Here is a 10,337-nt window from a genome sequence, read left to right on the forward strand (position 1 = left end):
ATGCCTCTTCTAGCTTCTGAGAGCTGCTGGCTGATTTGGCTTCCTCGGTTTATGACTCTCCCTACCTCTGTATTCACATCATCTTCTCTTCTGTGTATCTTCTTCTTTGTGTATCTCTTATAAGAACACATCATTGGATTTAAGACTGACTTGGATAATCCAGGATGAGCTCATTTTAAGATCCTAATTTAATTACATCAGCAAAGATCCTTTTTCCAGATAAGGTAACAGTCACAGTTTCCAGGGTTGAAGACATGGGCATATCTTCTTGGGGGCCCCAGTTTGGCCCACTACACTTATCTTCACACAAAAATCTATACACAAAATTTATAGCAGCTCTATTCATAAATGCCAAAAACTGGAAACAACCCAGGAGTCCTTCAATGGATAAATGGATTAACAAACTGTAGTACATCCCTGCAATGTAATACTGCTCAACAATAAAAAGAAACAAACTATATACATGCAACAATATGGATAAATCTCAAATGCATTAGGTTAAGTAAAAGAAAATTCAGACAAAGTTACATATTGATTCCATGTATATGACATTCTGGAAAAGGCAGAAGAATTTGATTAGATGTTTTCCAAAGAAGACATACAAATGGCCAACAGGTACATGAAAAGGTGTTCAACATCACTAATCATCAGGGAAATGTAAATCAAAACCACGATGACATATCACCTCACACCTGTTAGAATGGCTATTATGAAAAAGACAAGAAATAACAAACGTCGGCAAGGATGTGGAAAAAAGGCAACACTTGTGCATTGTTGGTGGGAATGTAAATTGGTGCAGCCACTATGGAAAATAGTGTGGAGTTTCCTCAAAAAATTAAAATAAAACTACTATATGATCTAGCAATTCCATTCCTGGGTATTTATCTGAAGGAAACGAAATCGTTGTCTTGGAAAGATATCTGCACCCTCATGTTCATAGCAGCACATGGAAACAACCTAAGTGTGCATTGACGGATGACTAGATAAAATGTGATATATGGGTAGATATAGATATGGATATATAGACATTGGTGTATATAGAGAGTTTTATATATAATGGAATGTTATTCACCGTTAAAAAATGGAAATCCTGCCATTTCTTACAGCATGGATGGACCTTGAGGGCATTATGCTAAGTGAAATAAGTCAGACAGAGAAAGACAAATACTGTATATCACTTATGTATGAAAAAAGAAAAAACGAACTCATAGAAACAGAGAACAGATTTGTGGTTGCCAGAGGTGAGGGTAGGGAGCTGCAAATGGGTAAAGGCAGTCAAGAAGTACAAACTTCCAGTTATAAGATAAAGAAGTCCTGGGGATGTAATGCACAGCATGGTGACTATAGTTAACACTACTCTATTATCTATCTGAAAGTTGCTAAGAGAGTAAATCTTAAAGTTCTCATCACAAGAAAAAACATTGTAACTGTGTGTAGTGATGGATGAACTTACTGTGGTGATCATTTCACAATATATGCATATATCAAATCATTACATTGGACACCTAAAACTAATACAATGTCATATGTTAATTATATATCAATTTTAAAAGATAAATATTTTTAAAAACTATACAGTTGTTATCAGGGTTTAAAGACTGAGGGGGCAACTGACTGCAAAGGAGAAATGGGAGACTTCTGAGGAGTGATGAAACTGTCTTGTGCCTTTATTGTGATGGTGATTACATGACTCAAATGTACTGTCAAAACCCATTGAACTGTGTGCCAAAAAAAATGGCTTTTCTCTATAAAAATGTAAAAATATATGCTTATAAAGAGATTCTGAGGCTGGAACTCTGCAAACCACATTTTTCTTTGTCAGGTGGATCCCTGCCAATTGGAGGTTCTCAAAGGAGACAAGAAGGCATGAAGAAGAAGCTTGCTCCTTCTTATTTTGATTTCTGTCTCTGTCAGCATCACCCCCAGTTTCTTTATTCTGCCAGGGAAGTTGGTTCCTGTTTGCAATTTTGTGTGCTTTTCTACACTCATAGAACAGTCTTGTTGCACCCCTTCAATGCGTGCTGCTGTTGCTTCGATGGATGCTGGTGCTTCAATACCAGCATCAGATGACCTCCCTTCTCAATGGTCTGAGAATTCTTCTTTAAGTTCCTAGATTCTAATTCCCCCACCACTTCCCCTCATTTTCCCAGCCCTGTGGATGGTAGCTGCTTCCTTTGGTTTTAATCTCTGTACTATTTCTTGTTTTCTTTTGCCTTTTCAGTACTCTATTGCCTACTTAGTCAACGTCTTAGAGCATACTTTCTGTTAAAATCACTGATGTGGTTTCTGTTCTATGGACTAGAAATTGACTGATAGAAAGCCTGGGTCTTTCCTGTGCCCTACAAAGTCCTACATGATCTGTCTTCCTGATTACATCTCTGACCTCATCTTCCACTTTTCTTTCCCCTTTCCCACTCTCACTCACAAGAAATACAATTGATAAAGGAGCATGTTAAACCTCACCACAAGGGTGTAGTCATCAAAATTCAGAATATGGGAAACACCATTAGACAAATAACTTAGTCTCTCCAACAGATAAATTGCAGGAGGGAAAAAAAAGGTAGAGGTGAAACCTCTAGATGGGAAGTGCCTTAAAACACATCAACCAGCAGCAAAGTGAAGACCTAATTTAAGCCCTGATTTATATTTATATATTTATATACATAATATATAATTTATATAAGATTTATATATGTGATATCATATATCTAATATATAAGGTAATTGAGGGATTTGAACTATTTAATTGTTAAATGGAATTTTGGTTATATTTAAAAGTCCTTCCCATTTGGAGATACAAGGGGAAATATTTATGGATATATTGGGTGGTAGGGGAGGTCTGGGGGAAGTAGATGGCTCATAGATGTAATAACATTGGCCGCAAATTGATCCTTGTTGAAGCCAAATGTCTTAGTCCATTCAGGCTACCGTAACAAAATACCGCAAACTGGGTGGCTTATAAACAACAAATATTTAGTTCTTACAGTTCTGGAGGCTGGGAAGTCCAAGACCAGGGTACCTGCAGATTCAATATCTGGTGGGGTACCACTTCCTCATTCACAGCAAATTTCTCATTGTAAATTTATATGTAGAAGGAGAAAGGGAGTTCCCTCAGGCCTCCCTTATAAGGGCACTAATCCTGTTCATGAGGGGACTAACCTTGTGACATAATCACCTCCCCAAGGCCCCACTTCCTAACTTTGGGAGTTAGGTTTCAACATATAAATTTGGGGAGGGACACAAACATGCAGCCTATAGCACCAAGTAATGGGTAGAAGGGATTCATTTTATTATATAAAGACTAGGTTGTTTGTATGTTTTAAATTTTCCATTTGTCTTCAAAAATCTGAGGGTCTACCGTGTGAGGCAGCTAGGTCAAAGAATGGCTCACAGGTCTATGGAAAACATCAGGAGCCATTGTTGAAAAGCATACACTGTAGTGGTTTCAACTGTAAGCTCTGGAAATCAGCACCTGTGTTTGCCACTGTCTATTTGTATGACCTTGGACTTCAGTTCTCCGTGCCTCTGTTTCCCCACATGTAAAGTGGAAATGATAATGGGGTCTAGCCCTGTGGAGTTGTCCTGAAGAGTAACTGAATTAATAGGTATAAAGCACTACCTTAGAACATCATCTGGCCCATAGTCATCCCTCAAGATATGTCTATTATTATTATTATTGTTATCAAATAGGAAGACAATTTGAAATGAACCAATAGGGTCTTGAAACAAGTGTATCCAAAATATGTTTTTAATCTTAATGAAGTTCACAAATGGCACAATATTGACATTTCCTTAAACAAATTATACAATCATGTTCTTAGACAATAAAGCATAGCATCACCATTACCATGTGTCCCCAGAGGCCATAGAGGCAGTGATTTAATGTCCCCCTAAGATTTGGCAGAGCTGCCATGGTCAACAGGACAGCTTTCAAAGAACCAATTTGCTACCAGATAAGCTAATGAGAGATGCCATCACATTTACTGCACATAGAATCAAATATAAAAAAGATGCACAAGAAATATGGAATTAGCTTATTTTGCATTCAGTTTCATTCCTTTCAAGTGACAAAGGTGCTTTTTCTCAATATCTATTAGGATGCAAACATGTATATCTTCCTTGGGGCCTCCTCACCAAGTTGTTGTCAACGGAAGTTAATAGAAGTGGTGAGTTCAGCTTCATGGTAACCTGAGATGAAAAAGAAATAAAATAAAAAAGAAGAGGAGGAGGAAGGGGAAAAGAAGAAGAAAGAGAACTAGGAGAATCAGAAGGACAAGAAGAAAATAATCACAATTATTACTGAAAGAACACAAATTTATAGAAGTGCTTCTTCAACTGAACACTATTTATAAATTATGGATATGAGATGTAAGCAAGCTTTGAAGGCAAATGATGAGCAAACCATTCAATGGTCACTATTAATATTAGCAGTAGTATTATGATTATAGCCCTCTGGTCTGAATCTGTGAATACTGATCAAGAGTTGAGGGCTTTCTGAAACTGGGTTCATTAATGACAAGTGGCCCAGGCTAAGATTTGCAAGGCCCTACCTTTCTAAATACAGCAAGTTGGTTTTTTTTTTCTCTCTTCTCAGAAAGATGACACTGCATCTCTGCAGCCTGTCCTAGCGCTCTGATTTCAAGCTGAGTTGTAGAAGGAACTCACTAACTCAAGAAGAATAATGTAATTGGAGAGAAGGGATCTGCAGCCAGGTCCAGTGGGTTTCAAAATGTGGGTCCTAACCTCCAAATCCCTTCCCCTCCCATCTGACAGTACAAGGCAATCACCTTCTTCCCGGAGTCATTTCACTGCTCAGGCCTGAATGTCCCTGCGGCGCCGGCGCCGGCCAAAGGCTTCAGACCCCACATTGGTGGGCACGAAGTTGCTCTTCACCACACCCCCAGATCTGCTCAGCAAGCCTGCCAGCCGATGGGTCACACAGGTGGCAGTGTTGCAGGACCTCTTCTGGGCAGTGATGCTGATTTGCAGGATGGAGAAAAAGAGAAGGCCTGTCAGTGAGAGGCTGGGGCAGGAGCCTACCCCATAAGGCCTTCATAAAGAGAATTGTAGCTCTTTGACACACCACTTAAGAATAAGTGTTTCTCCTAAATGCAATTATCAAAGCTGTTAGGGGAAATGGCCTGGAGGCCTTTGCTAGAAGCCCTGCCCAAAGATTCTCACAGAAAAATCCAGTTCTAAGCCATGTGGCAAGTGCTAAAACCCTATACTTATCACCCCTTAGATACACCCACCCCAACATGTAAGGAGCATATAGAGGTCATACCCTAGCCACGAGCACCAACAAAACCACTTTCCACAGAAAAATGAAAATTCCCTGAAGTCTTACCTGGAAGAGGCTCAGAGCACACGGTTTGCAGCATCCTCCCCCAGAAGTGCTTACCTGCTCCTCAGCACACCTGTTCTCATTGCTGGAGCTGGTTCACAGAGACCCTCACCAAGCCCTGCATCCTACTACCGTAAGGCTAGGGCTACTTTCAAGCACAGGCCCTGGGCACTCTCAGGTCTGGGACAGGGACCAGAATAATGACCACCAAAGTGCAAATCCTTTTAGAAAATAGGTTTATTCATCAATGATGAGGCATGAGGGATGAAGCAGGAATTGGACGGCTCTGCCATGACATTCTCTGGGATCTCAGAAGCTTCCCTCACTCTCTTATCTCTAACCTTGTCTGTGAGTCCTGCTCTCTTTCTTTCCATCCTGAGGTCCCCAGCATTCTCTGTCATAAGCAAAGCTACCAATACCAGCTTGAAGAGCAATCCAGGTAAAATCTGCATGCATTAACTTCATCCATGGGAGCAAGAAAGGAAATCAGGAAGGAGAGGAAGGAGTTCACTTGGCATCTTGGGGCACCCCAAAATGGGAGGAGCGGTCCCTCTCCAAGCTGCTGGCTATGTCACTTTTCTTGCCAGGTGTTTCAGGCCCGAAGCCCATGCCAGAGAATCTATGAAAGTTGTTCAGGTCCTTCCAGTACGCGCTCAGCACACAGGTACTCAGATTACTGCACCGCTTAGCTCTGGAGCCATCCAGGCTGCAGGGAAAAGACATGCTAGACAATACCATGCACCAGGGCTGCCCCTGAGGGCAGTCATGCAGAAGGTTAGACCCAGGAGGGGGCACCTGGAGCAGAGAGACGAGAGGGGCAGGCAGGGGGGTGACTCACGCATCCTCCATTAGGAGAACTCAGAGGTTCGCTGAGCCAGGGCAGTGTGGGGAAGGGCTGTGAGGGGAAGGGGTGACCTTTTCTGGCATTCCACATGCTGCTCAGTCCTTCATGCTCTGCAGAGAGGTTCTCAGGGTGAATGCAGGTGCAACACGTGACTCTGCTGGTGTGAGCTCCAAGCTCAGGGTGCACAGGGAGGTGGGGCTGGGGAGCAGTGTCTGGCCCCGTGAGAACATGCACATCTCCACAGATTCTACACATCTAAAGTCTCTGGACCTACCTCAGACACTGCTCTACCTGACCCCACCCTCTGCAAGGCCTTTGGCTTCACCTTGCAAATGTGCAATGAAGGTGCCTTGCAGGTGTGAGAGAACAACATACACAGGTTAAATTTCTAAGACATCCTGAGCTATAACAGCCCATCCCCTGGCTTCACACTCACCGGTCCTAACTCATCCAGGGCTGGGTGTTCTCCTCAGTCGGACAAGACCAATTCCCAGAGTAAGTGATCCCACACCTCCCCATTTCATTTCCTAACAGCTTTCAGGAATGGATCTTTTTAATGTGTCTAACCACAGTCCCTCCAGCTGCATGTGGACCTCTGTCTTCCATGTAGGCTGAGAATGGCTGAGTCCCAGGTCCTGGCGAACAGGGACAATCTGCTGAACTCTTGGCCAGATGTGGTCTTTCCTACCTCTCTGGGGTACGTCCTCCTGAATATGCCAGGGCTGGGTGGGGAGCCTTACCTGGAGCCCTCTGTCTCCTGCTCCTGCTCCTGCTCCAGCTCATGGGTCTTGCTCTGCACATAGGCCTTCACCAGTGCAGCCAGCAGGAGGCGCCCTTCCTTCTCACTGAGTGCCCCGGGATCTGGGAGGGTCTCCAAAGCAGACCTGGAGAGAGGAAGCAAACCCAACACAGACTCTAAGCCCCTGCCTGCCTCCTTCCCAGGATAAGCAGCCAGGCTTCCTGGTCTCCGCGGCTTTCCCTGAGGATGTGGCTCTCCTGACTGCCAGCCCACAGGGCTCAAGGCCAGTGTACACCTGAGGGTGTTGATTCACTGGGAGTCTCCCACTGCTGTGACTTCAGAGGCACAGAACTGCCTGATCCCAGGGGCAGTGGAAGGGGAACGCTCTCGTGGCTTCAGGCTGTCTCACCTGAGTGGTGTCGCCTGGAGACTGCCTGCCTGGCACAGGACCAAGATGCTGAAAGCCAGGAAGGGGGAGGACTTCCCGAAGCCCATGATGCTTCTCTGTAAAGGGAGAATGACATTACCGCTGCACCAAGACCAAGCACCGCCTGGAGCCCACAGACCCAAGTTCCAGTCCGGCCTCTGCCACGACTGCCTTGAGAATTCGGGCAGGTTACCCCACCTCCCCACGGCTCGGTTAGGTTCATTTGCCAGATGGGCTGCTTTGAATCTCAAAATATACATTACACTGAATCGCATGGTACAGCAGAAACAGGTGTCCTGGGGTGAGGGCGGGGGGTTCCGGTTTTGTCCCGTGGAAAGCCAGGAAGAAGCCACACACATGCACATAAATCCACACCTTCTGCCCTATGCAGAAACCAAGCGAGAGCCCACCCTTGCTGTAGACTGTGCCTGTCTTCATAGGGACTGAGAAGTCTAGGACCACCTTCACCTCCTCTGGACTTCGCCACCAACAGTTGGGAGAGGAAGGCAGTAAGGGCAAACTGGAAAGGAGCGCTAATCTCTCAGTCTGTGGGTTTGGGTTGGGGATAATTTAACATGCCGGTTACTGGCGTCTCTCGGCTCTGCCCGAACAGCCAGCCTCTGCTGAAGTGCAGTTTAGCAGCAGGTGCTGGGCGCCAGCTCAATGTTCTGGCCGGCTAACTGCACTGCCCCAAGTCCGTGCCAGTGCCCCAGGGACGCTCGCAGGCTGGAGGCGCCTCAGAGGAAGTTTCAGGGCTCAACCGTCCCGAGAACCAAACGTGATCGCTCCTCGGGACACAGACTGCTCAGGGCGCTCCCAGACCAAACTCGGGAAGAATCCTGCACGCAAAGGACCGGCACAAATGCAGGGGCCGCAGACCCAGGAAGGCTCAGAAACTAGGGCTGGGCTCACGGAGCTTCCAGCGCCCAGGCGAAGCCCTGGGGATGCTTGCGGTTCCACTGGAGCTGGTTAGAAGAAAATGAGCTGACAGCCCCAATCTCCTGCCTTCTTCCAAGGGGACAGACGGCTAGCAGCACCTGGCTATAGGTGGGCCGGGATGGCCGTGAGAAGCAAAGAGAGGCAGGCAGGCAGATGGGGCAAATTAGATGAACTATGCAGAGGCTGGTAATTAAGAGTGAGCAGAGTGGGAAGTTCTCACCTGGCGACTCGAGTTTCAGGAGAGCGCGAGCTGCGGGTCCACCGGGATAGACAAAACGCCTGCTGTGGGCGTCTTCCCTGCGGAGCTCTCTGCTCTTATGCCAGCGATAGGGGGCGGGGAGGTCCCCACGAGCCCGCGCGGCCAATCCAAAGTGGCCAGGAGCGACCCAGCTCCGATTGCGTCATTGCTCGCGCTCCGCACACCAGTCCACTAGGGAGGGGAACCATCCGCTCTGACTGTCACTCGCAATGAGGTCATTGCTTGGGCAGCAGGAGGGCTCGGAGAGAGCGGAGAGCCTTCGACGTCCAGAAAGTGGGAGCAAATTGTGTAGAGTTTGGTGTCACCGACAGTGAGGGGCCAGAGTTTCCCTTTCTTTGTGCCTGAACTCCGGCCTTGCACTCCCTCCAGCCACGCCAGTAGGGACTCCGGCCCGGTCCCTTAGATTCTGAAGGGATCTCAGATGAAATAGGCCACGGTGGAAGAAGGGGATGGTGGGGGGAAAGGGTCCTTGAAAAACTGATCTCTCTGGACCACCTGGGGTGATCTGGGATATCCTCCGCTCCCTCCTCTCCTTCAGCCGCGCCCTGGCGCCCAGGGCCCCGCAAAGTTGGTTTGCTGCCAGTCTGGCAACCTAGCCTCTTTCTTCTCGCTTCTCTGGGACGGGTAGGAGTGAAAGAGAGGAGTGGCACTGTCTGCGCAGAGGGCTAGGCATTCCTCTCGTGCTCCCGAATTCTCGACTGCGGGTTCTGCCTCCCCCACTCTACCCGGGGATCCTGCGCTGCGGCGCTGGAGTTGGTTTACACAGCTGTCTGGCGCCTCTGCCTTCTGTTTTCCAAGCTGCTGGGCCAGGACGCCTGTGTCCGGGTTTCTACCTGTCTCGCCCTACACCCCAGCCCCACTTCCCTGAAGCCCTTGATTGCAGAGCTGTCCGGGGTCAGCGCCTACCAACGGGGCAACCTTTGGACTTTCACACACGCGCCACTCGCAGCCACAGGCCGGCGGGTGAGCGCGCTCACGCCTCCCGCAGGGTGCACGTCCAGCGCTCACCTACCTGGACCCCGGCCACACGCCCTCCTTTCGCACTCACACACAGACACTCCGCAGATCGCCAGCACTCGCTGCAGCAGACGCGCCCTCACCAGCTGTTCGCAAAGGAGGGAGCTCTTATCAACCCATACCGACCTCGCCCAGATCCGAAAGCGGCCCCCCGAGTTTCTGCTTTCGGAAACAGCCAAGTTTTATATGCACAGGGGTACACACTGTCCCCCAAGCACGGACATAGACACAAGCACAGGCACGCGCACGGACTCTGCCTTTCCCTTTTTCCTTACGGAAAGCCGGGTCTGGAGTCCGCGCGGCGGGGGCCCGCGACACCAGGGCGCTGGGAGAAGATCCCAGCTCTGGCCGAAGGGGCGTAGAGTGTCTGGGGGGCAGAGGCAGTGCGGAATAAGTGAAGGAGCGCAACCACCTTCAGGCCCTCAGGCTAGCCCTGCTGAACGTGGTAGCTGCGACCCCAAGGGCTCCCGCCGGGCCCTCCTGAGCTCGCGAAGCCTCTCCGGAAGCCTCGCCCAGGGGTGCGGGGCAGGGAGCGAAGCCAGAGGCTGGAGGAATGTCCGCAGCTGGTGACGACCGTTTCTGCAGGTCAGAAGGGAGCTCAGCGGACGTCTGTCTAGGCCCTCCGGGTCTTATTTTCTGTGGCAGAACCCCTCTTGCGGGCCGAAGACGGGTCGCCCTCCAGCACCTGGGCAACCGAAACTCCAGGTAACAGCCCCAAAGAATCCGGGCCGCCAGACCGGGCGACTCTTGCCGGGCCTGCTACCCCGG

At 48.4% G+C, this 10,337-nt stretch overlaps 1 protein-coding gene across 3 annotated transcripts; it reads right to left on the reverse strand.

The window, feature by feature from the left end:
* Nucleotides 1–3,741: 3,741 nt before the first annotated feature.
* Nucleotides 3,742–8,685, reverse strand: CALCB (calcitonin related polypeptide beta). Of its 3 annotated transcripts, none has more exons than XM_057553973.1 (5): nt 8,514–8,675; nt 7,337–7,431; nt 6,929–7,072; nt 4,788–4,978; nt 3,742–4,255 (listed from the first exon to the last, which is right to left on the reverse strand). In XM_057553973.1, exons 2-4 carry the CDS (start codon nt 7,420–7,422, stop codon nt 4,813–4,815), a joined length of 396 nt encoding a protein of 131 aa, XP_057409956.1. In that variant the 5' UTR covers nt 7,423–7,431; nt 8,514–8,675; the 3' UTR covers nt 3,742–4,255; nt 4,788–4,812. The 3 variants fall into 3 exon arrangements, with proteins under 3 accessions (XP_057409956.1, XP_007174946.1, XP_057409955.1); XM_007174884.2 differs by having other exon boundaries at nt 3,745–4,188; nt 8,514–8,670; XM_057553972.1 differs by lacking the exons at nt 3,742–4,255; nt 4,788–4,978 and adding an exon at nt 5,564–6,050 and having other exon boundaries at nt 8,514–8,685.
* Nucleotides 8,686–10,337: the final 1,652 nt, after the last annotated feature.

The sequence above is a fragment of the Balaenoptera acutorostrata genome, chromosome 9 (genome assembly GCF_949987535.1).
Source record: "Balaenoptera acutorostrata chromosome 9, mBalAcu1.1, whole genome shotgun sequence".
NCBI lineage: Eukaryota > Metazoa > Chordata > Mammalia > Artiodactyla > Balaenopteridae > Balaenoptera > Balaenoptera acutorostrata.

What these genes read in the sequence shown, in the direction of transcription:
- CALCB (XM_057553972.1), bottom strand. Translation starts at nt 7,422, where the DNA reads ATGGGCTTCGGGAAGTCCTCCCCCTTCCTGGCTTTCAGCATCTTGGTC. An exon ending in CTCCAGGCGACACCACTCAG is followed by an intron (nt 7,073 to 7,336) that starts GTGAGACAGCCT and finishes TCCTCTCTCCAG; the next exon opens with GTCTGCTTTGGAGACCCTCC. An exon ending in CAGGAGACAGAGGGCTCCAG is followed by an intron (nt 6,051 to 6,928) that starts GTAAGGCTCCCC and finishes TTTTCCCTGCAG; the next exon opens with CCTGGATGGCTCCAGAGCTA.